Source organism: Eleutherodactylus coqui, chromosome 2, assembly GCF_035609145.1.
Source record: "Eleutherodactylus coqui strain aEleCoq1 chromosome 2, aEleCoq1.hap1, whole genome shotgun sequence".
NCBI classification, from domain to species: domain Eukaryota; kingdom Metazoa; phylum Chordata; class Amphibia; order Anura; family Eleutherodactylidae; genus Eleutherodactylus; species Eleutherodactylus coqui.
Window position 1 is genome coordinate 160,401,427 of NC_089838.1, and position 26,350 is coordinate 160,427,776.

Sequence of the window (26,350 nt, forward strand, 5' to 3'; positions counted from 1 at the left end):
TTCTGCGCCGTCCACTGCTGCAAATCCGAATCCTCTGTCTGCTGCTCCTCCTTCCTCCCTGCCTCCTCACTCCACTACAATGACACCTGCTCAGGAGCGGGAACACTCCCAGGAACTGTTCTCGGGCCCCTGCTCAGATTGGGCAGCAGTGGTTCCTCTACCACCAGAGGAGTTTATCGTCACTGTTGCCCAACCATTCGAAAGTTACCGGGGTCCGGGGGAAGAGGCTGGGGACTTCCGCCAACTGTCTCAAGAACTTTCTGTGGGTGAGGAGGACGATGACGATGAGACACAGTTGTCTTGCAGTGAGGTAGTAGTAAGGGCAGTAAGTCCAAGGGAGCAGCGCACAGAGGATTCGGAGGAAGAGCAGCAGGACGATGAGGTGACTGACCCCACCTGGTGTGCAACGCCTACTCAGGACAGGTCTTCAGAGGGGGAGGCAAGGGCATCAGCAGGGCAGGTTGCAAGAGGCAGTGCGGTGGCCAGGGGTAGAGGCAGGGCCAGACCGAATAATCCACCAAGTGTTTCCCAAAGCACACCCTCGCGCCATGCCACCCTGCAGAGGCTGAGGTGCTCTAAGGTCTGGCAGTTTTTCACAGAGACGCCTGACGACCGACGAACAGTGGTGTGCAACCTTTGTCGCGCCAAGATCAGCCAGGGAGCCACCACCAACAGCCTCACCACCACCAGCATGCGCAGACATATGATGGCCAAGCACCCCACAAGGTGGGACGAAGGCCGTTCACCGCCTCCAGTTTGCACCGCTGCCTCTCCCCCTGTGCCCCAACCTGCCACTGAGATCCAACCTCCCTCTCAGGACACAGGCACAACCGTCTCATGGCCTGCACCCACACCCTCACCTCCGCTGTCCTCGGCCCCATCCAGCAAAGTCTCGCACCGCACAGTCCAGCCGTCGCTAGCGCAAGTGTTGGAGCGCAAGCGCAAGTACGCCACCACGCACCCGCACGCTCAATCGTTAACCGTCCGCATAGCAAAATTCATCAGCCTTGAGATGCTGCCGTATAGGGTTGTGGAAACGGAGTCCTTCAAAGCTATGATGGCGGTGGCAGCCCCGCGCTACTCAGTTCCCAGTCGCCACTACTTTTCCCGATGTGCCGTCCCAGCCCTGCACGACCACGTCTCCCGCAACATTGTACGCGCCTTCACCAATGCGGTTAGTGGTAAGGTCCACTTAACTACGGACACGTCGACAAGCACAGGCGGGCAGGGCCACTACATCTCCCTGACGGCACATTGGGTGAATTTAGTGGAGGCTGGGACAGAGTCAGAGCCTGGGACCGCTCACGTCCTACCCACCCCCAGAATTGCGGGCCCCAGCTCGGTGGTGGTATCTGCGGCGGTGTATGCTTCCTCCACTAAAGCACCCTCCTCCTCCTCAACCTCTGTCTCGCAATCAAGATGTGTCAGCAGCAGCAGGATGTCGCCAGCAGTCGGTGTCGCGCGGCGTGGCAGCACAGCGGTGGGCAAGCATCAGCAGGCCGTGCTGAAACTACTCAGCTTAGGAGATAGGAGGCACACGGCCCACGAACTGCTGCAGGGTCTGACAGAGCAGACGGACCGTTGGCTTGCGCCGCTGAGCCTCCAACCGGGCATGGTCGTGTGTGACAACGGCCGTAACCTGGTGGCGGCTCTGCAGCTCGGCAGCCTCACGCACGTGCCATGCCTGGCACACGTCTTTAATTTGGTGGTTCAGCGCTTTCTGAAAAGCTACCCACGCTTGTCAGACCTGCTCATAAAGGTGCGCCGGCTCTGCGCACATTTCCGCAAGTCCCACACGGACGCTGCCACCCTGCGCACCCTGCAACATCGCTTTAATCTGCCAGTGCACCGACTGCTGTGCGACGTGCCCACACGGTGGAACTCTACGCTCCACATGTTGGCTAGGCTCTATGAGCAGCGTAGAGCTATAGTGGAATACCAACTCCAACATGGGCGGCGCAGTGGGAGTCAGCCTCCTCAATTCTTTTCAGAAGAGTGCGCCTGGTTGGCAGACATCTGCCAGGTCCTTCGAAACTTTGATCAGTCTACCCAGGTGGTGAGCGGCGTTGCTGCAATCATTAGCGTCACCATTCCTCTGCTATGCATCTTGAGAAGTTCCCAGCAAACCATAAAGGCAGCCGCTTTGCGCTCGGAAACAGAGCTGGGGGAAGACAGTATGTCGCTGGATAGTCAGAGCACCCTCCTGTCTATATCTCAGCGCGTTCAGGAGGAGGAGGAGGAGCATGAGGAGGATGAGGAGGAGGGGGAAGAGACAGCTTGGCCCACTGCTGACGGTACCCATGCTGCTTGCCTGTCATCATTTCAGCGTGTATGGCCTGAGGAGGAGGAGGAAGAGGAGGAGGATCCTGAAAGTGATCTTCCTAGTGCGGACAGCCATGTGTTGCGTACAGGTACCCTGGCACACATGGCTGACTTCATGTTAGGATGCCTTTCTCGTGACCCTCGCATTCAACGCATTCTGGCCACTACGGATTACTGGGTGTACACACTGCTCGACCCACGCTATAAGGAGAACCTTCCCAGTCTCATTCCCGAAGAGGAAAGGGGTTCAAGAGTGTTGCTATACCACAGGACCCTGGCGGACAAGCTGATGGTAAAATTCCCATCCGACAGCGCTAGTGGCAGAAGGCGCAGTTCCGAGGGCCAGGTAGCAGGGGAGGTGCGTAGATCGAGCAGCATGTACAGCCCAGGCAGTGCAACAGTCTTTAAGGGCCTGGCCAGCTTTATGGCTCCCCAGCAAGACTGTGTCACCACTCCCCAGTCAAGGCTGAGTCGGCGGGAGCACTGTAAAAGGATGGTGAGGGAGTACGTAGCCGATCGCACGACCATCCTCGGTGACGCCTCTGCCCCCTACAACTACTGGGTGTCGAAGCTGGACACGTGGCCTGAACTAGCGCTGTATGCCCTGGAGGTGCTTGCTTGTCCTGCGGCTAGCGTCTTGTTGGAGAGGGTGTTTAGTGCGGCTGGGGGAATCATCACAGATAAGCGTACCCGCCTGTCAACCGACAGTGCCGACAGGCTAACACTCATCAAGATGAACAAAGCCTGGATTTCCCCAGACTTCTCTTCTCCACCAGCGGACAGCAGCGATACGTAAGCAATACGTATTATGCACCCGCGGATGGAAGCTACGTTCTCTCTCACCATCCAAAACGGGGACATTTCTGCTTCATCAATCTGTGTCTAATATTCCTCCTCCTCCTCCTGCTCCTCCTCCTGAAACCTCACGTAATCACGCTGAACGGGCAATTTTTCTTAGGGCCACAAGGCTCACTCATCTAATTTTTCTAAACAATTTTTATATGTTTCAATGCTCTTAAAAGCGTTGAAACTTTAACTTGAACCAATTTTTCGTTAAACTGGGCTGCCTCCAGGCCTAGTTACCACTTAAGCCACATTAACCAAAGCGATTAATGGGTTTCACCTGCCATCTTGGTTGGGCATGTCCAATTTTTACTGAGGTACATTAGTACTGTTGGTACACCAATTTTTTGGGGCCCTCACCTACAGTGTAATCATAGCAATTTGTATGTTCTTCACCTGCACTCATGGTACAGAAGTGTGTGTGGGGTTGGCCTACACTTTAGCTACATAAATGTAACTTGGGCCTTGGCTATACTGCAGCTACTGAAATGGAACTAAGACTGCGCTCCCACTATACTGCTGCTTCGAAATTGTTACTGGGGCCTGTCTTGAGTGCTACTATTGCTGACATGGAACGAAGACTGCGCTCCCGCTATACTGCTGCTTCGGAATTGTTACTGGGGCCTGTCTTGAGTGCTACTATTGCTGACATGGAACGAAGACTGCGCTCCCGCTATACTGCTGCTTCGGAATTGTTACTGGGGCCTGTCTTGAGTGCTACTATTGCTGACATGGAACGAAGACTGCGCTCCCGCTATAATGCTGCTTCGGAATTGTTACTGGGGCCTGTCTTGAGTGCTACTATTGCTGACATGGAACGAAGACTGCGCTCTCGCTATACTGCTGCTTCGGAATTGTTACTGGGGCCTGTCTTGAGTGCTACTATTGCTGACATGGAACGAAGACTGCGCTCCCGCTATACTGCTGCTTCGGAATTGTTACTGGGGCCTGTCTTGAGTGCTACTATGGCTGACATGGAACGAAGACTGCGCTCCCGCTATAATGCTGCTTCGGAATTGTTACTGGGGGCTGTCTTGAGTGCTACTATTGCTGACATGGAACGAAGACTGCGCTCCCGCTATAATGCTGCTTCGGAATTGTTACTGGGGCCTGTCTTGAGTGCTACTATTGCTGACATGGAACGAAGACTGCGCTCCCGCTATAATGCTGCTAGTGATATGTTAGTGGGGCCTGTCCTAATGCTACGGCTGAAATGTTACGAATTCTGGGCTCTGCCTATACCGCTGCTAATGGTATGTCTCTGGGGTGTGGAAACAGAGGCTTCCCAAAGACATGATGGCGGCGAGGCCATTTCCCACCAACGCGGTTAATGTTAAGGTGCATATAACCACGGACACGTGTAGAGGACACGTAGTGCCTCAAAAACATCCCCCTCCTCCTCCAACAGGGAAAGCAAACATTCTTGGCAAATGCCTTTGCATTGGTTCGTCTGGTGGCAGTCCAAGAATTTCACCTTTACCGACACTACAAGAGAGCCCCCCCACCATCCCCCCGCCACGGCCCACTTAATCCTGGCCACATTCCGAAAACCAACAAAATAAAACCGCGCTACTAGGTCCGCAGTCACCACCACATTACCACCAACGCGGTTACTGTTAAGGTGCATATAACCACGGACACGTGTAGAGGACACGTAGTGCCTCAAAAACATACCCCTCCTCCTCCAACAGGGAAAACAAACATTCTTGGCAAATGCCTTTGCATTGGTTCGTCTGGTGGCAGTCCAAGAATTTCACCTTTACCGACACTACAAGAGAGCCCCCCCACCATCCCCCCGCCACGGCCCACTTAATCCTGGCCACATTCCGAAAACCAACAAAATAAAACCGCGCTACTAGGTCCGCAGTCACCACCACATTACCACCAACGCGGTTACTGTTAAAGTACATATTACCAGTCTGACTGGGGCATGCAGAGACACCTTGACAGAATGAATAGTGTGTGGCACATAGGTTCCCCATTGCTATGCCCACGTGTGCAGCTCCTGATGGCGGTGGCACAGGATTCTATTTCTCATTGCTTCTGTACAGCATTGTGGGCTATCGCCCCACCACTTTTAAAGAGGGTCGCTGCCTAGCCGTGCCAACCCCTCTGCAGTGTGTGCCTGCGGTTCCTCCTCATGGCAGACGCACTTCTAAATAGACATGAGGGTGGTGTGGCATGAGGGCAGCTGAAGACTGCGCAGGGACACTTTGGTGTGCGCTGTGGGGGGGAGGGGGGGGCAGTTGGGCAGCATGTAACCCAGGAGAAGTGGCAGTGGAGTGTCATGCAGGCAGTGATTGTGCTTTGTTGGAGGTAGTGTGGTGCTTAGCTAAGGTATGCATTGCTAATGAGGGCTTTTCAGAAGTAAAAGTTGTTGGGAGGGGGGGGCCCACTCTTGCCGCTATTGTGGCTTAATAGTGGGACCTGTGAACTTGAGATGCAGCCCAACACGTAGCCCCTCGCCTGCCCTATCCATTGCTGTGTCGTTCCCATCACTTTCTTGAATTGCCCAGATTTTCACACATGAAAACCTTAGTGAGCATCGGCGAAATACAAAAATGCTCGGGTCGCCCATTGACTTCAATGGGGTTCGTTATTCGAAACGAACCCTTGAGCATCGCGAAAAGTTCGTTCCGAGTAACGAGCACCCGAGCATTTTGGTGCTCGCTCATCTCTATTCAATACCAGTGCAGAGCTTGCTCAGGAATGGCAGTACGCAAGTGTCAGTGCATCTGCATGCACAGTGTGGTGAAGTCTTTTGGAGGCTGGTCTGGTGTCAAGAAGAGATGCAAGGAAGACACTTCTCTCTAAGAAAAACACCTAGGACAGCCTAACATTCTGCAGGAAGCACAGGTATTTTCTCTCTGGAAGCTCCCTTCAGACTGTTTGGGACATCCGGAAGACTAATTATCCAGAGAAGAAAAGGTGAGCGCCACCATGAGCCCTGTGTCATGCCAACAGTAAAGCATCCTGAGACCATTCATGTGTGGGGTTTCTTTTCATCCAAGAGAATGGTCTCACTCACAATTTAGCCTTAGAACAGCACCATGAATAAAGAATGATATCTAAACATCCTCCAAGAGCAACTTCTCCCAACCATAATGGAACAGCATGTCACAAGGCAAAAATGATAACTAAGTAACTCAGCGAACAAAACATTGAAAGTTTGATTCCATGGCCAGGAAACTCTTCAGATCTTAACTCCATTGAGAACCTGTGGTCAATCTTCAAAAATCAGATGGACAAACAAAAACACAGAAATTGTGATAAACTCCAAGCACTGATTAGCCAAGAATGGGTTGTCAGTCAGTCAGGATGTGGCTCAGAAGCTGATATCCAGCATGCCAGGCTGAATTGCAGAAGTTCTGAAGAATAAGGTTAACATATTAGGTATTGAGTCTTTGCCTAAACTCGATGTATTTGTCAATAAAAGTTTTACAACTTCTCAAATGCTTATAATGTACTTCAGTAATTATAGAAATATCTGACTAAAAGATTAAAAAACAATGAAGCAGTGAACCTTCTGAAAACCAAAATTTGTCTCCAAATGTTTTGCCACAATTGTATATCAAGAAAGTTATATGATCCCTTCGTATGCTTACTGTTTCATGTGAATATTATTTATGAGGTATTTATTAGAGATGAGCAAACGTGTTCGTCCCAGCTTGATATTCGTGCGAATATTAGGGTGTTCGGGATGTTCGTTATTCGTAACGAACACCATGCGGTGTTCGGGTTACTTTCACTTCCTTCCCTGAGACGTTAGCGCGCTTTTCTGGCCAATTGAAAGACAGGGAAGGCATTACAACTTCCCCCTGTGTTGTTCCAGCCCTATACCACCCCCCTGCTGTGAGTGGCTGGGGTGATCAGGTGTCCGCCGAATATAAAAGTCGGCCCCTCCCGCGGCTCGCCTCAGATGCCGTGTGAGTTAGATGAGGGACAGTGCTGTTTGTACCGGAGCTGCTGTAGGGAAAGAATTGGTAGTTAGTGTAGGCTTCAAGACCCCCCAAAGGTCCTTATTAGGGCCACTGATAGCTGTGTGTTGGCTGCTGTTAGCAGTGGCAATTATTTTTTTTCTCAAAATCGCCTCTGCAGTGAGTTACACCCGGCATTAGGGACAGAAGTGCTGCATAGGCAGGGAGAGTGTTAGGAGTGAGTGTAGCCTTCAAGAACCTCAACGGTCCTTTCTAGGGCCATATTTAACCATGTGCAGTACTGTCCAGGCTGCTGTTAGCTGTGCTGCATTTTTTTTTTCTTCTCAAAATCGCCTCTGCAGAGCATTGCACCCTCCATTGATACTGCAGGGAAAGAATTGTGTAGGCAGGGCCACAACACAGTTATTATTCATTGAATATACGCAGTGCTGCCTTTTGGTGGAAAAAAACTGAAAATAATTCTATTTGTCCTGCCTCTGTCCGTCCTAAGGGCGGTGGACACGTGTCGGCTGCGTGTGCAACGTTTAAAAATCAGACGCACCCAGCTACGTTTTACTCTTGGCTTCGCCATTTGCTTTCCTTAATTGGGAAAAAAAATACCTGCTCTGCCAGAGTTAATAACTCTGCTACCCTCACGTTCTGTGACACATTAGCAGGGACACAGCACAGTTATTAAACTTCTCATGTTCATTGAATATACGCAGTGCTGCCTTTTGGTGGAAAAAAACTGAAAATAATTCTATTTGTCCTGCCTCTGTCCGTCCTAAGGGCGGTGGACACGTGTCGGCTGCGTGTGCAACGTTTAAAAATCAGACGCACCCAGCTACGTTTTACTCCTGGCTTCGCCATTTGCTTTCCTTAATTGGGAAAAAAAATACCTGCTCTGCCAGAGTTAATAACTCTGCTACCCTCACGTTCTGTGACACATTAGCAGGGACACAGCACAGTTATTAAACTTCTCATGTTCATTGAATATACGCAGTGCTGCCTTTTGGTGGAAAAAAACTGAAAATAATTCTATTTGTCCTGCCTCTGTCCGTCCTAAGGGCGGTGGACACGTGTCGGCTGCGTGTGCAACGTTTAAAAATCAGACGCACCCAGCTACGTTTTACTCCTGGCTTCGCCATTTGCTTTCCTTAATTGGGAAAAAAAATACCTGCTCTGCCAGAGTTAATAACTCTGCTACCCTCACGTTCTGTGACACATTAGCAGGGACACAGCACAGTTATTAAACTTCTCATGTTCATTGAATATACGCAGTGCTGCCTTTTGGTGGAAAAAAACTGAAAATAATTCTATTTGTCCTGCCTCTGTCCGTCCTAAGGGCGGTGGACACGTGTCGGCTGCGTGTGCAAGGTTTAAAAATCAGACGCACCCAGCTACGTTTTACTCCTGGCTTCGCCATTTGCTTTCCTTAATTGGGAAAAAAAATACCTGCTCTGCCAGAGTTAATAACTCTGCTACCCTCACGTTCTGTGACACATTAGCAGGGACACAGCACAGTTATTAAACTTCTCATGTTCATTGAATATACGCAGTGCTGCCTTTTGGTGGAAAAAAAACTGAAAATAATTCTATTTGTCCTGCCTCTGTCCGTCCTAAGGGCGGTGGACACGTGTCGGCTGCGTGTGCAACGTTTAAAAATCAGACGCACCCAGCTACGTTTTACTCCTGGCTTCGCCATTTGCTTTCCTTAATTGGGAAAAAAAATACCTGCTCTGCCAGAGTTAATAACTCTGCTACCCTCACGTTCTGTGACACATTAGCAGGGACACAGCACAGTTATTAAACTTCTCATGTTCATTGAATATACGCAGTGCTGCCTTTTGGTGGAAAAAAACTGAAAATAATTCTATTTGTCCTGCCTCTGTCCGTCCTAAGAGCGGTGGACACGTGTCGGCTGCGTGTGCAACGTTTAAAAATCAGACGCACCCAGCTACGTTTTACTCCTGGCTTCGCCATTTGCTTTCCTTAATTGGTAAAAAAAATACCTGCTCTGCCAGAGTTAATAACTCTGCTACCCTCACGTTCTGTGACACATTAGCAGGGACACAGCACAGTTATTAAACTTCTCATGTTCATTGAATATACGCAGTGCTGCCTTTTGGTGGAAAAAAACTGAAAATAATTCTATTTGTCCTGCCTCTGTCCGTCCTAAGGGCGGTGGAAACGTGTCGGCTGCGTGTGCAACGTTTAAAAATCAGACGCACCCAGCTACGTTTTACTCCTGGCTTCGCCATTTGCTTTCCTTAATTGGGAAAAAAAATACCTGCTCTGCCAGAGTTAATAACTCTGCTACCCTCACGTTCTGTGACACATTAGCAGGGACACAGCACAGTTATTAAACTTCTCATGTTCATTGAATATACGCAGTGCTGCCTTTTGGTGGAAAAAAACTGAAAATAATTCTATTTGTCCTGCCTCTGTCCGTCCTAAGGGCGGTGGACACGTGTCGGCTGCGTGTGCAACGTTTAAAAATCAGACGCACCCAGCTACGTTTTACTCCTGGCTTCGCCATTTGCTTTCCTTAATTGGGAAAAAAAATACCTGCTCTGCCAGAGTTAATAACTCTGCTACCCTCACGTTCTGTGACACATTAGCAGGGACACAGCACAGTTATTAAACTTCTCATGTTCATTGAATATACGCAGTGCTGCCTTTTGGTGGAAAAAAACTGAAAATAATTCTATTTGTCCTGCCTCTGTCCGTCCTAAGGGCGGTGGACACGTGTCGGCTGCGTGTGCAACGTTTAAAAATCAGACGCACCCAGCTACGTTTTACTCCTGGCTTCGCCATTTGCTTTCCTTAATTGGGAAAAAAAATACCTGCTCTGCCAGAGTTAATAACTCTGCTACCCTCACGTTCTGTGACACATTAGCAGGGACACAGCACAGTTATTAAACTTCTCATGTTCATTGAATATACGCAGTGCTGCCTTTTGGTGGAAAAAAACTGAAAATAATTCTATTTGTCCTGCCTCTGTCCGTCCTAAGAGCGGTGGACACGTGTCGGCTGCGTGTGCAACGTTTAAAAATCAGACGCACCCAGCTACGTTTTACTCCTGGCTTCGCCATTTGCTTTCCTTAATTGGGAAAAAAAATACCTGCTCTGCCAGAGTTAATAACTCTGCTACCCTCACGTTCTGTGACACATTAGCAGGGACACAGCACAGTTATTAAACTTCTCATGTTCATTGAATATACGCAGTGCTGCCTTTTGGTGGAAAAAAACTGAAAATAATTCTATTTGTCCTGCCTCTGTCCGTCCTAAGGGCGGTGGAAACGTGTCGGCTGCGTGTGCAACGTTTAAAAATCAGACGCACCCAGCTACGTTTTACTCCTGGCTTCGCCATTTGCTTTCCTTAATTGGGAAAAAAAATACCTGCTCTGCCAGAGTTAATAACTCTGCTACCCTCACGTTCTGTGACACATTAGCAGGGACACAGCACAGTTATTAAACTTCTCATGTTCATTGAATATACGCAGTGCTGCCTTTTGGTGGAAAAAAACTGAAAATAATTCTATTTGTCCTGCCTCTGTCCGTCCTAAGGGCGGTGGACACGTGTCGGCTGCGTCTGCAACGTTTAAAAATCAGACGCACCCAGCTACGTTTTACTCCTGGCTTCGCCATTTGCTTTCCTTAATTGGGAAAAAAAATACCTGCTCTGCCAGAGTTAATAACTCTGCTACCCTCACGTTCTGTGACACATTAGCAGGGACACAGCACAGTTATTAAACTTAGATTATTCATTCACTAGAGGCAGTGGGGCCTTTCGTTTTCAAAAAAGGGAAAAAATTATATTTGGCCTGCAGTCTTGCGCCAATTTATTTCCTGCCTGTGAAATCAAATCACTGGTAATACAGCATGCTGAGGGGTAGGGGTAGGCCTAGAGAACGTGGACGCGGCCGAGGACGCGGAGGGCCAAGTCAGGGTGTGGGCACAGGCCGAGCTCCTGATCCAGGTGTGTCGCAGCCGACTGCTGCGCGATTAGGAGAGAGGCACGTTTCTGGCGTCCCCACATTCATCGCCCAATTAATGGGTCCACGCGGGAGACGGTTATTAGAAAATGAGCAGTGTGAGCAGGTCCTGTCCTGGATGGCAGAAAGTGCTTCGAGCAACCTATCGTCAACACGCAGTTCTGCGCCGTCCACTGCTGCAAATCCGAATCCTCTGTCTGCTGCTCCTCCTTCCTCACTCCACTACAATGACACCTGCTCAGGAGCGGGAACACTCCCAGGAACTGTTCTCGGGCCCCTGCTTAGATTGGGCAGCAGCGGTTCCTCTCCCACCAGAGGAGTTTATCGTCACTGATGCCCAACCATTCGAAAGTTCCCGGGGTCCGGGGGAAGAGGCTGGGGACTTCCGCCAACTGTCTCAACAACTTTCTGTGGGTGAGGAGGACGATGACGATCAGACACAGTTGTCTTGCAGTGAGGTAGTAGTAAGGGCAGTAAGTCCGAGGGAGCAGCGCAAAGAGGATTCGGAGGAAGAGCAGCAGGACGATGAGGTGACTGACCCCACCTGGTGTGCAATGCTTACTCAGGAGGACAGGTCTTCAGAGGGGGAGTCAAGGGCATCAGCAGGGCAGGTTGCAAGAGGCAGTGCGGTGGCCAGGGGTAGAGGCAGGGCCAGACCGAATAATCCACCAACTGTTTCCCAAAGCGCCCCCTCGCGCCATGCCACCCTGCAGAGGCCGAGGTGCTCTAAGGTCTGGCAGTTTTTCACAGAGACGCCTGACGACCGACGAACAGTGGTGTGCAGCCTTTGTCACGCAAAGCTCAGCCGGGGAGCCAACACCAACAGCCTCACCACCACCACCATGCGCAGACATATGATGGCCAAGCACCCCACAAGGTGGGACGAAGGCCGTTCAGCGCCTCCGGTTTGCACCACTGCCTCTCCCCCTGTGCCCCAACCTGCCACTGAGATGCAACCCCCCTCTCAGGACACAGGCACTACCGTCTCCTGGCCTGCACCCACACCCTCACCTCCGCTGTCCTCGGCCCCATCCAGCAGTGTAGTTCAGCGCACCGTCCAGCCGTCGCTTGCGCAACTGTTGGAGCGCAAGCGCAAGTACGCCGCCACGCACCCGCACGCTCAAACGTTAACCGTCCGCATAGCAAAATTCATCAGCCTTGAGATGCTGCCGTATAGGGTTGTGGAAACGGAGTCCTTCAAAAGTATCATGGAGGCGGCGGCCCCGCACTACTCAGTTCCCAGTCGCCACTACTTTTCCCGATGTGCCGTCCCAGCCCTGCACGACCACGTCTCCCGCAACATTGTACGCGCCCTCACCAACGCGGTTACTGGCACGGTCCACTTAACAACGGACACGTGGACAAGCACAGGCGGGCAGGGCCACTACATCTCCCTGACGGCACATTGGGTGAATTTAGTGGAGGCTGGGACAGAGTCAGAGCCTGGGACCGCTCACGTCCTACCCACCCCCAGAATTGCGGGCCACAGCTCGGTGGTGGTATCTGCGGAGGTGTATGCTTCCTCCACTAAAGCACCCTCCTCCTCCTCTGTCTCGCAATCAAGATGTGTTAGCAGCAGCATGTCGCCAGCAGTCGGTGTCGCGCGGTGTGGCAGCACAGCGGTGGGCAAGCGTCAGCAGGCCGTGCTGAAACTACTCAGCTTAGGCGATAAGAGGCACACGGCCCACGAACTGCTGCAGGGTCTGACACAGCAGACCGACTGCTGGCTTGCGCCGCTGAGCCTCCAACCGGGCATGGTCGTGTGTGACAACGGCCGTAACCTGGTGGCGGCTCTGCAGCTCGGCAGCCTCACGCACGTGCCATGCCTGGCCTACGTCATTAATTTGGTGGTTCAGCGCTTTCTGAAAAGCTACCCACGCTTGTCAGACCTGCTCGTAAAGGCGCGCCGGCTCTGCGCACATTTCCGCAAGTCCCACACGGACGCTACCACCCTGCGCACCCTGCAACATCACTTTAAGCTGCCAGTGCACCGACTGCTGTGCGACGTGCCCACACGGTGGAACTCTACGCTCCACATGTTGGCCAGGCTCTATGAACAGCGTAGAGCTATAGTCGAATACCAACTCCAACATGGGCGGCGCAGTGGGAGTCAGCCTCCTCAATTCCTTTCAGAAGAGTGGGCCTGGTTGGCAGACATCTGCCATGTCCTTGGTAATTTTGAGGAGTCTACCCAGGTGGTGAGCGGCGATGCTACAATCATTAGCGTCACCATTCCTCTGCTATGCATCTTGAGAAATTCCCTGCAAACCATAAAGGCAGCTGCTTTGCGCTCGGAAACGGGGGCGGGGGAAGACAGTATGCCGCTGGATAGTCAGGGCACCCTCCTGTCTATTTCTCAGCGCGTACAGGAGGAGGAGGAGGAGCATGAGGAGGATGAGGAGGAGGGGGAAGAGACAGCTTGGCCCGCTGCTGACGGTACACCGGCTGATTGCCTGTCATTCTTTCAGCGTGTATGGCCTGAGGAGGAGGAGGAGGAGGAGGAGGATCCTGAAAGTGATCTTCCTAGTGAAGACAGCCATGTGTTGCGTACAGGTACCCTGGCACACATGGCTGACTTCATGTTAGGATGCCTTTCTCGTGACCCTCGCGTTGCACGCATTCTGGCCACGACGGATTACTGGGTGTACACACTGCTCGATCCACGGTATAAGGAGAGCCTGCCCACTCTGATTCCCGAAGAGGAAAGGGGTTCGAGAGTGTTGCTATACCACAGGACCCTTGCGGACAAGCTGATGGTAAAATTCCCATCCGACAGCGCTAGTGGCAGAAGGCGCAGTACCGAGGGCAAGGTAGCAGGGGAGGTGCGTAGATCGAGCAGCATGTACATCCCAGGCAGTGCAACAGTCTTTAAGGGCCTGGCCAGCTTTATGGCTCCCCACCAAGACTGTGTCACCGCTCCCCAGTCAAGGCTGAGTTGGCGGGAGCACTGTAAAAGGATGGTGAGGGAGTACGTAGCCGATCGCACGACCATCCTCGGTGACGCCTCTGCCCCCTACAACTACTGGGTGTCGAAGCTGGACACGTGGCCTGAACTAGCGCTGTATGCCCTGGAGGTGCTTGCTTGTCCTGCGGCTAGCGTCTTGTCGGAGAGGGTGTTTAGTGCGGCTGGGGGAATCATCACAGATAAGCGTAGCCGCTTGTCAACCGACAGTGCCGACAGGCTAACACTCATCAAGATGAACAAAGCCTGGATTTCCCCAGACTTCTGTTCTCCACCAGCGGACAGCAGCGATACGTAAGCAATACGTAGGCTGCACCCGCGGATGGAAGCTACGTTCTCTCTCACCATCCAAAACGGGGACATTTCTGCTTCATCAATCTGTGTCTAATATTCCTCCTCCTCCTCCTGCTCCTCCTCCTGAAACCTCACGTAATCACGCTGAGCGGGCAATTTTTCTTAGGGCCACAAGGCTCACTCAAATCATTTTTCTGAACAATTTTTATAAGTTTCAATGCGCTTAAAAGCGTTGGAACTTTAACTTGAACCAATTTTTCGTTACACTGGGCTGCCTCCAGGCCTAGTTACCACTTAAGCCACATTAACCAAAGCGATTCACCTGCCATCTTGGTTGGGCTTGGCCAATTTTTACTGAGGTACATTAGTACTGTTGGTACACCAAATTTTTGGGGCCCTCACCTACAGTGTAATCATAGCAATTTGTATGTTCTTCGCCTGCACTCATGGTACAGAAAGGTGTGTGGGGTTGGCCTACACTTTAGCTACATAAATGTAACTTGGGCCTTGGCTATACTAAGGCTACTGAAATGGAACTAAGACTGCGCTCCCGCTATACTGCTGCTTCGGAATTGTTACTGGGGCCTGTCTTGAGTGCTACTATTGCTGACATGGAACGAAGACTGCGCTCCCGCTATAATGCTGCTTCGGAATTGTTACTGGGGCCTGTCTTGAGTGCTACTATTGCTGACATGGAACAAAAAATGCGCTCCCGCTATACTGCTGCTTCGGAATTGTTACTGGGGCCTGTCTTGAGTGCTACTATTGCTGACATGGAACGAAGACTGCGCTCCCGCTATACTGCTGCTTCGGAATTGTTACTGGGGCCTGTCTTGAGTGCTACTATTGCTGACATGGAACGAAGACTGCGCTCCCGCTATAATGCTGCTAGTGATATGTTAGTGGGGCCTGTCCTAATGCTACGGCTGAAATGTTACGAATTCTGGGCTCTGCCTATACCGCTGCTAATGGTATGTCTCTGGGGTGTGGAAACAGAGGCTTCCCAAAGACATGATGGCGGCGAGGCCATTTCCCACCAACGCGGTTAATGTTAAGGTGCATATAACCACGGACACGTGTAGAGGACACGTAGTGCCTCAAAAACATCCCCCTCCTCCTCCAACAGGGAAAGCAAACATTCTTGGCAAATGCCTTTGCATTGGTTCGTCTGGTGGCAGTCCAAGAATTTCACCTTTACCGACACAACAAGAGAGCCCCCACACCATCCCCCCGCCACGGCCCACTTAATCCTGGCCGCATTCCGAAAACCAACAAAATACAACCGTGCTACTAGGTCCGCAGTCACCACCACATTACCACCAACGCGGTTACTGTTAAGGTACATATTACCAGTCTGACTGGGGCATGCAGACACCTTGACAGAATGAATAGTGTGTGGCACATAGGTTCCCCATTGCTATGCCTACGTGTGCAGCTCCTGATGGCGGTGGCACAGGATTCTATTTCTCATTGCTTCTGTACAGCATTGTGGGCTATCGCCCCGCCACTTTTAAAGAGGGTCGCTGCCTAGCCATGCCAACCCTCTGCAGTGTGTGCCTGCGGTTCCTCCTCATGGCAGACGCACTTCTAAATAGACATGAGTGTGGCGTGGCATGAGGGCAGCTGAAGGCTGCGCAGGGACACTTTGGTGTGCGCTGTGGGGGGGAGGGGGGGCGGTTGGTCAGCATGTAACCCAGGAGAAGTGGCAGCGGAGTGTCATCCAGGCAGTGATTGTGCTTTGTTGTAGCTAGTGGGGTGCTTAGCAAAGGTATGCCATGCTAATGAGGGCTTTTCAGAAGTAAAAGTTGTTGGGAGGGGGGGGGGGGCCCGCTCTTGCCGGTATTGTGGCTTAATAGTGGGACCTGTGAACTTGAGATGCAGCCCAACATGTAGCCCCTCGCCTGCCCTATCCGTTTCTGTGTCATTCCCATCACTTTCTTGAATTGCCCAGATTTTCACACATGAAAACCTTAGCGAGCATCGGCGAAATACAAAAATGCTCTGGTCGCCCATTGACTTCAATGGGGTTCGTTGTTCGAAACGAACCCTCGAACATCGCGGGAAGTTCGTTCCGAATAACGAACACCCGAACATTTTGGTGTTCGCTCATCTCTAGTATTTATAGATTAGTGCTCATGTATGCTCATTGGCAGCTATCTTTTGGGAAATTATCCATAAAAAAGATAACTTCCTATTAATATATTCAACCTATTAAACATCCTCTTTGGTTTCAACCCCTTTTTTATACTAAGAACCTAAGGCACCTATGGAGCAGTATTACATCATAGAAAAAGCATAAAATTTATCCCATGTTATCTTCTGTCTAATAATCTGCATGCTGATGTAGAGAGCAGTTCAGTCATATTACTCTTCCCTCTATACTTTACAATTTATGCATGCTGCAGTAGAACTACAAACTCTATTGATAGCTAGTAAAGATGAGCGAACGTGTTCGGCTCCGCCCCTTTTCGCCCGAACACCGAACTTTGCGAGCAATTCCGTGCTCGGGCGAAAAAAGTTCGGGGGTCGCCGTGGCAGCGCGGGGGGGTGCGGCGGGGAGCGGCGGGGAGCGGGGGGGAGAGGGAGAGAGAGAGGGCTCCCCCCTGTTCCCCACTGCTGCCGCCCGCGCCGCCGCGCCTCTCCCCGCCCCCCGGCGCCCCCCGAATCTTTACGCGCGGAAACTGAAGTCCTCGGTAAAGCCGGTGTCCGGGTGCGTAAGTGTTCGTTAAGAACACGTTCGCTCATCTCTAATAGCTAGTGGGAGAGGGTCAATTAGCATAATTACTCTAAGACTATGTGCGTACGAGACAGATTTCCCGTGGATTGTCCGCAGTGCACATTCTGCAGCAGCGACGCACTGCAAATTCCGCATCAAAATCTGCACCATTTGATGCGGATCTTGACATGGAATTTACCAAGGATTTGGGGGCAGAATTTACCCCCTCATTAGAAGAGATGGAATCCACAATAAAAATCCGCTGCTGTAATTGACATGCTGTGGATTTAAAATCCACACGATATGTCACTTTCCACACAGGTTTTGTGCAGATTTTTTCCACAATATGTGGACGAGATTTTGAAAATCTCCTCCACATTGTTGTTACTGAGGGTCCTTCCCATGTGAACCTAGCCTGTCTGAAGCCTGACTGGCACAGTACTCTAGAGAGCTTTAATTCTGTGCAGCCTTGCAGGGTTTTATCAGAATGTTGATGTAGGAGGATTACTAAACTATATTGTATTGGATGAATACTACTTATGACAATGACTAATATATTTTGTTTGCCCCTAGAAGTGGAGATTTTAAAGGGGTTGTCCTGGATTTTTACTGTTTACAGGATAGGCCACCAATAGTGGATCGGTGGGGACTGCCACTCAGGATCTCTGCCAATCAGCTGTTGACCCGGGTGCTGTTAGTCCAGAAGCAGATAGTTTTATCAACACTGCAGTGTCCCGGGGTTGATGCATTCAAAGGGAACTGTGTCTGTAATCTACGTCTGCAATCAGAGAGTGTTATCATCTTCCAGCAGCGGGCCCAGTGAACTGCTAATCAGTAGGGATCCCAAGCAGCAGACCAATGTCGATCAACTATTGATGACCTATCCTGAGGATAGGTCATCAATAGAGAAAAATCCCCAAAGTACCGGACAACACTTTTAAGTACAACCCATGGATCAGTAGCTTCTAGAACTTCCTTTAGCAGTAATTACTTGAAGTAATCTTTTTCTGTGTGATTTTATCAGTTTCTCACATAGTTCTGGAAGACTTTTGGCCCACTCTTTACAATATTGCTTTAGTTCATTGAGGTTTGTGGGCATGAACTAAAGTTGCCACCACAGCATTTCAACTGGGTTGAGGTCTGGGCTTTGACTGGGCCATTGCAACACCTTGACTGTTTTCTTTTTCTGCCATTCTGATATAGATTTGCTGGTGTGTTTTGGGATGAGCTTTTAGATAGATGTTTTGGGATTAGTTTATGGATAGATGGCCTCACATTTCACTGTATAATACTTACTATACAGAGGAGTTCATGGTCGACTCAATGACCGCAAGGTATCCAGGTGCTGTAGCTGCAAAACAAGTCCAAATCATCCCTCCTCCACCACCATTCTTGAAAGCTGGCATGACGCATACTGTGTTTGGTTTTATCCAAGCATGGTTCTGGGCACTATGGCCAAACATCTCCACTTGGTCTTGTCTGTCCAAGGACATTGTTTCAGAATTCTTAGAGTTAGTTCACATGTAACTTTGCAAACATTAGCCGTGCTGCCATGTTCTTTTTAGAAAGAAGACACTTTCTCCTGGCAACCTTTCAAACAAGCCATACTTGTGCAGTCTTTTTCTAATTATACTGTCATGAACTTGAACAGTTAAGATGCTGAGACCTTTAGACGCTGAGATGTAGCTCTTGAGTTTTTAGCAATTTCTCTGAGCATTGTATAATCTGACCTTGCAGTGAATTTACTGGAATATCTACACCTGGGAAAATTGTCAACTGTCTTGAATATTTTCCATATGTGAAAAATCTTTCTAATTTGAAATAATAGACTTCAGTATTGTTTGGAAATGGCCTGACGACCCTTCTTAGATTGTTTTAACACACCTGAATGCTCCAGACCAGCATACTGCCAAAACCTCTGCTTCAATAGAGGTGGCCGCGCTTGTTGATGATCAATTAATCAAGGGCATTTGATTTACAGCACCTGGCTGCTGCTTACCCTCCCAATTCATGTGGAAACAGTAAGGGTATACTTAATTTTTCAGAAACTGCTTTTGCATTTTGACCTAGTTTTTGTTAATTAAATAATGACACGGTGTAGTTTGTCATGTGCTGCTGCTGTTGTATTTACCTTATTTTAAGACCTTCTGAGGACCAGATATTTGATTTCTGGATACTTAAAACCATAGAATTCTAAGAGGGTACACTTAGTTTTTCTCATGACTGTAAATAAGACTGTGCTACAATACTGTAACTGAATACTATCAAAAAGGGGAAAAAGTAACACATTTATGATAATGTATTTTATTTGTTATTTTTTGCATTGAAATATATTCTAGTCAGAATAAGCATGAAGTACCCCTTCAGAGCTTACTTTTCATCTATGCCTAATGCATTTGTATGAAAGTTCTATAGCCGAGTTCACATGTTGGTTAGTATTCATAACTGTAAATGTTTGGAGTATTGGGACCTATTTCTTATCAAATATAAACATTCTTTATATGTGTATTGTGATTGCAGAGATTTGACGAGTTCCCTTTGATAGAAAGATGCAGAGATTTGTTTTGCTGGAACAAAAACATATAGGTCATGTCCACATGGGCCGAAAATGCCATCATGGATTATGCTGCAAATGCAGATTTTGTCACTTTTTCAGCCTATGCATTGCAAAGAGTAAAATCGTCAGTTAAAATCCACAGAAAGAATTGACATACTGCGGATATGAAATCTGATTTAAATTGCAGTAATGCAGTCCTAAGCTTTCACTCACGCCCTTTAGGTTGCGAGTTTAATCCCCTCATGGATCAGGTAGCCGGCTCAGGGGTGACGCAGCCTTCCATCCTTCTGAGGACAGTAAAATGAGCACCCAACTTGCTGGGGGGGGGGGGAAGATGACTGGAGAAGGTGATGGCAAACACCCCGCAAAAACAGTCTGCCAAGAAAATGTCACGATGTGACGTCAACCTAGGAGTCAGTCATGACTCGGTGCTTGCACCACGGGAATTTACCTATGTTACAAAATAGTAGCTGGTCCAGTAAATGCATTGCTTTTGTGATAGCATTTTTTTTTTTTTTTTACCAAATCAAATAAAAACATAAGAGAACCCGTGGCTTGGAATCTGGGTTCTGTAGGTACTGTGTCTTCTCCTAGAAGCATTGCAGAATACCTCTGCTATTCAGGTCTTAAACAGATTACTGTAACTTTATCCCGTTTTGCTGGCATGAAATTCAAGCCCGCAAAACAGGACAAAATGAAACTATTGATTTAAATGCTTTCAGTTTGACTAGCAGGATTCTTGTGCATTAATACTACGTACAAGAAAAGATAGCACTTGCCCTATCTTTTCTCGCTCGTAGTTTTTCTATGTGCGAGAAAAGATAGGGCAGGACCTATCTTCCTGCTTTTTTTTCCTACTGTGTGCACTAGTGTGAAATTTAAGCAATAAAAAACAAAATAGAATTTAGACCTGTTCAGGCACACGTATGCTTGTAGCGGTGAGTGTATTTGCAGATGTGCTTGTCTGAAGCCACCTTCAAACTGAGTTAGAGGCCATCGCAGGCAATGGTCAGCAATAGGGTGAGGTAGAGGAAGGTCAAACCAAAGTATAAAAAGTGTCAAGCAATACAGAAATCCCAAAAACAATTATTTGTACTGTTATCTGACATTTCATTTGTACACTTGAATAAAACTTCCACCCCATTATAGCCCTTCTGTGGTTTGGAAAGAATGTTAGGCATTGAAAACTGCCATTTAACTAAGCCTGCAGCTACTTAGACAGAGTTTTGTAAGCCATGGGATCTCCAGCTGTCATTACACTTCACAGCACTACTTGCAAAGAGTATGTCTGCATATATTTTAGAGTATAGCATACACAATAAATAGGTCCAGTCCATGGATTATCACAGGTGGGAATCTGGGTAGATCTTCTTAGGCCGTATTTACACAGGCGGTAAAAATGTACGTGTTCTGTGCAATTGCAAGACGAACAGAACTCGCGAGTTGTAACTAATAACCCATTATTTACAATGGGTACATTTACATGGGCGATTTATCTCTAGCTGCAGTTCTGTCCTATGCTTTGGTGACCAAAGGTGTATAAAACTTCTCCATTTATTTAATAAAGTACATGATCAGCTTATGAAAACGCGTTTCGGAGATAACCCCTTCATCAGTTCGGCTGGTGTTTAAAATATACAAGCAATTCGTGGGTCCCAAAAATGATTAATAATGAGATCCTGTTTGCCTGTGTAGTGAGGGTCAGCGAGGGCAGGAGCAGGAGAAGTACTGCTGCTCCTGCCCTGGCTTACCTTCACTACACAGGCAACCCACTAATTGCTTGTATATTTTAAACACCAGCCGAACTGATGAAGGGGTTATCCCTGAAACGTGTTTCTGTTTGCTGATCACACTTTTGGTCACTTCCTACTTGCATTAACCTGGAGTGTTGCGCCTTCTCCACTGCCAGTTTTTTAGTCCTATTCTCTTACTCCGTCACGTCCACTCACGTGGTGCGTCATCTGGTCAGGCAGCACCTCCACTATTGAAGTTACCACTCCACTCTCTTTACCACTTATGTAGTATCATTGTTCACAACAAACACGGCTGTACGGGTTTTACTCCACGCCTCTCTTTCCTCCTTGTCCACATTATTTTCTATGGGAGTAAAAAAAAAAATATACAATTTTCACTATCGATGCAATGCATTTTTCTTGGAAAAACTCCTCAATATTGCAGGGAAAATTTCATGTTTGCAAGCACCATATCGATCTGAATTTATTGGGCTGAAATTGCGTTCACTTGTGTAAATATGGCCTTAGGGCTTATTCAGACGAGTATATATTACATCAGTATTTTCAGAGCCAACACCAGGAGTGGAGAGAAAGTATAATGGAAAGATTTGCATCTCTTCCGTATTTTGGACCCGCTCTTGGTTTTGGCTCAAAGAATAATGATGTAAAATACGCTCGTCTGAATAAGGCCTCAGGGCCTAAACAGATGGGCGTGCTTTTGGCCTGTCATGCAGCCGTGAAAATCACGCTCACATAAAGGGACAAAATGAAACCATTGGCTTTCATTATCGGAATTCTTGCATGTTATTACTTCGTGCGAGAAAAGATAGGACTTGCCCTATCTTTCTCACATTTAGTTTTCTTACGTGTGAAAAAGATAGGTCAGGATATCTCTTCACGCTTTTTTTTCAAAACTCGCACAATAGTGCTGAGTTTGAATGGTCAAAAAAAAACCACGGTTCATGCGCTAATATTCACCATAGCAGTGAGCGTATCAGTGCATGCTCCATGCGTTTTTGCTCTTAAAGGGAGTCTCCATTTGATTATATAATTAAGGCCTCACGTCCACGGGCCCACATGGTTTTGCCATGCAGAATCACGTAGCGAATTCCACCTGGCCCACAGACATAAGGACAAAAAATATATTATACTCACCTGTCTGGACTCTGCGGAGCTCTCCTCTGTCGCGGCCAGATCTTCTTTCTTCTGCACGGTGGCTGTACTCATGATGCCGGCGGCGTGCGCCATGCCTTCTCTTATTTTTTTAAAACTCCTGCTTGCCTGTGGTCCGCGGCACAGACGCAGTGACAGCTGCGGACGTGCCGCAGATCCGGACAGCTTTCATTGACTTCAATGGAAGCACGCGGAAACCGTCCGTGTGGGAAGACCGCAGAAAATGGAGCATGCTGCACTTTGATCTCCCCTCTGTTCCCCCCTGCTCTCCCCCGCCGCCCCCCGAATCTTTTCTCACGAGCGGGCAAGTACTCGAAAAGGACAATATTCGCTCGAGTATTTATCCTTAGCGGGTATGCTCGCTCATCTCTACTTCTATTCATTTGAAAAAGTAGACATAAGACTGGTGTGAACAGATGTTGGGTTCCGCTCTAGCTGTCAAGTATGGGGCCAGTATTTCTAACAAAATAGTGAAAATGTACAGCTCTGGCTTCAATAAACTCTATCAAGAAAATGACATTTTGCTAAAGTGAAATAACATTGCCTGAATATCTAGTAACAACATCTTTGTTTTGCAGGTGGAAGTCCCAAATTCACTTCAATAATATCCACCGTCGAAAAACAACAGAGAAACAAAAAGCTTTGCTGAGTTATCTGCAGTTTATCAAATGTATCCCTGAGTTAGCAAAGTGCACTCTTACAGCTGAAACCTAAATGTCTAGCAATTTAACCGAATGAAAACAAACTTATGTAAATAATAACTTTTTTAAATATTTCCTTTTGTTTAATGTAGAATAAACTTCTATGTATGTTGGAAATGATCACAAGCCTCGTGTTTTGCACTAAAATGTTTTCTTTTTCTGGCTTGTATTTTTTATGGATATGCAATAAAATTATACCTGTGTCTGAATTTTGAGTCAGTGTACAATAAGAAGTACAGCAATGATATGAAGATTTTGAAATAATGTTGTATGTGGCTCCTCTGGATAAGAATAGGCACAAGCATCGTCTGTGAAAAAGTCCTGTCAGCTTTGGGAATTTTAAGATCGCCATAAAAAATGACAATGAAATAAACATAGGAAAAAATGGAGCAGCGGCACTGTTGTCTTTTATCAGTTAAGCCAGAAGGGTTAAGGAATCATTTTTATTAGGGCCATGCGTTACAAAGTCGGACAGTCTTTTTTATCAGGCCACATTGCAACAGCAGAAGAATGAAGAACATTTAAATAGATAACACTGGTCAACACTGAAATTGTTACTGACTTAAAAAGGTCCTAATCTGTAAAATCTTGGTGTGCTGAACATGAATATGACCATAAATTTTTTTTATTGGATCTCATTTTGAAGATATTTCATAGTTCATTTTCTGTGTTTCACCGTGTAAATGTATCCAGTAGGACTGTAACAACATCCTTGCAGTTACAGTTACACTTACAGTTTGAGCCAGACAGCAGTCGTGTGTGTACAGGACCTGTAATGATGTCACCATCATGTGATCAGTCACTGCCTCTGAGCTCATTACCTCACACCTAACCCCAGCATAACCAGTACACCATGTTAACTCCCACATTACCAGTGTGCGTATCATCACCTATTCACTAGTGTACTATATAAAGCCCAGTGGAAAGGTTGTGCATTTAAAATATTTCAGACTTCGTGGGATACAGTTTAAGCTAGAGAGCCAAGCAACCACACAAATGACTTACTTCTGCTTGGTTCCTCCTCTTTCCGGCAGGATAACGAAGCAAAAGAAGTCGAGAATACTCTACCCCAACATTCCGTCTGCATTGAGACCAGTTCCATGGGATATACAAAATACATGTGTTTCTTATGTGAGTAGGATAACCAAGCAAGAGAAAAGCACTGCTTGTGGAAGGAATGGACTCGCAGACAAAATGCAGCAGTTGGAGAGAAGAATATCCAGCACCCAGCTCTGGTCAAGGCTCACAAAATCCTGCTACCACCCCTTCACATTAGACTAGGTTTGATGAAGAACTTTGTGAAAACCATGGACTTAGACTTCACCAGCTTTCTGATACCTTCTCGACTCAGTGAGGCAAAGATTAAAAAGGGAGTTTTTGTGGGTCCTCAGATTCGAGAGCTCTTTAAAGATGACCGGTTCAACAACTTGCTGCAGGGTGTTTTGAAACAAGCATGGAATTCTTTTTGCCTAATGTCTACAAACTTTCTTGGGAATGTTAGGGCAGAAAACTACAAGGAACTAGTACAAGACATGCTGATGCAGTATCAGAAACTTGGCTGCAATAAGTCTCTAAGGATCCACTTCCTTCATTCACATCAGGATTTCTTTCCAGACAACTGTGGTATGGTTAGTGATGAACATGGCGAACGTTTTCATTAAGATATCGCAGCAGTGGAACAAAGATACCAGGGAAACTGCTCCACTACCATGCTGGCTGACTACTGCTGGATACTCCACAGAGATGTTAACGAACAGCTGTACCAGAGATAGGCAAAGAGATCTAAGACGTAGTCTATGACTTGATTTTTTACAGGTATTCACCATAGGCCTATTACTATTGGCATGCATTTTGTGATGTAAACAATTCTTACCATATTACAAAAAAAATTGAGCCAATTTTGCATTTTGTCATATTCATGTTGAGCACATAAAAATTGATAAGAAATGACTAATTTTACTTCAGTAACAAGACTTCTGTAAAAATTTGTTGACCAGTGTAATATGTCCTCTTGTGATTCCAATTGTATTGGCATTGGCGATAACCAACCCTCCTTGAGCTCAGGCACTATGTCAGCAAACTCTTCTTTAGTCCTTCCCTCCCAATTTAGCTCCCAATTAATATCCAATCTGACATCTGTCAGACATACAACCTCTCCTCTCATACCTTGGCTAACGAGCCCTACCAATCCCACTGTCACACAATACTTCCCAAGAACCAATCGATCATCCACAAAAAAAAAAAAAGAAATAGAGGATGTAGGGGTGGGAGGAAACTACTAAAGTTCAAAAAACCCACTTTAGCAAAGAAGAACATAAGCAAATAACAAAAGTAAAAATATTCAACGTATCCACTTATAATTCAAATGAGCATGAAATATCATTAATTTTCAAGAATTTATCCTTTTGCCCCACAGTGCCTTGTAGTAGTTTCCAGCTTTATTTAGATCTCAATTCCTTTCTCCGTAAGTTCACCTTGACATGTCACTTTGCCATTTTATCTAAAACTAATATTCCCACTTCCAGTGTTTCAACTGAAACCACATTAAACTCCATTAAACGCTGCGGGGCAGGGGGTTTCAGAGGGGAGTGGGGGGTAGCAGCGGGGAACAGGGGGGAGCCCTCTCTCTCTCCCCCCCACTCCCCGCTGCAACCCCCCGCTCACCCACAGCGTACCCGAGTACTTTTCCCTCGAGTAGTGAAGTACTCGAAAATCGCGGTGCTCGATTGCGAAATCGTCCTTACCGAGTACGTTTGCTCATCTCTATTAAATACATATACGAGTAGCTTATTTTGAACTGCAGTTTGTTTGAATTTCAGAGAACCTTGTGCAAACAAACAAGGGGCTGTGCTATGGGAACGTGATTTTTAGCCTCATATGCTAACCTTTTCATGGGTCACTTTGAACAAACTATTTATATCCTTCACACCACTCTGTGGATAATATAGTATTTTATCACTGTTTCATTGCCATTTTTTTTTATGGAACGGTGATACATCGGAAATAGACGTATTTATGAATTGTCTGAATTCAAACTCCCTTGGCCTCTCCTTCACTCATCACCATTCTGACCAACAAATTATATTTTTGGATCTTTGTATTTATCTGGATGATAGAAAACAGCTTTGCATAAG

General features: G+C 47.6%; 1 protein-coding gene across 1 annotated transcript in view; it reads left to right on the plus strand.

Moving 5' to 3' along the window:
- LMOD2 (leiomodin 2) overlaps positions 1-23,395 on the plus strand; it is a 31,266-nt gene extending 7,871 nt beyond the window's left edge. Inside the window, exon 3 of the mRNA XM_066591853.1 lies at positions 23,094-23,395. Within this exon, the coding sequence (XP_066447950.1) occupies positions 23,094-23,120 (27 nt within the window). The 3' untranslated portion in view covers positions 23,121-23,395. The remainder of the gene's footprint in view (positions 1-23,093) is intronic.
- Positions 23,396-26,350: the final 2,955 nt, after the last annotated feature.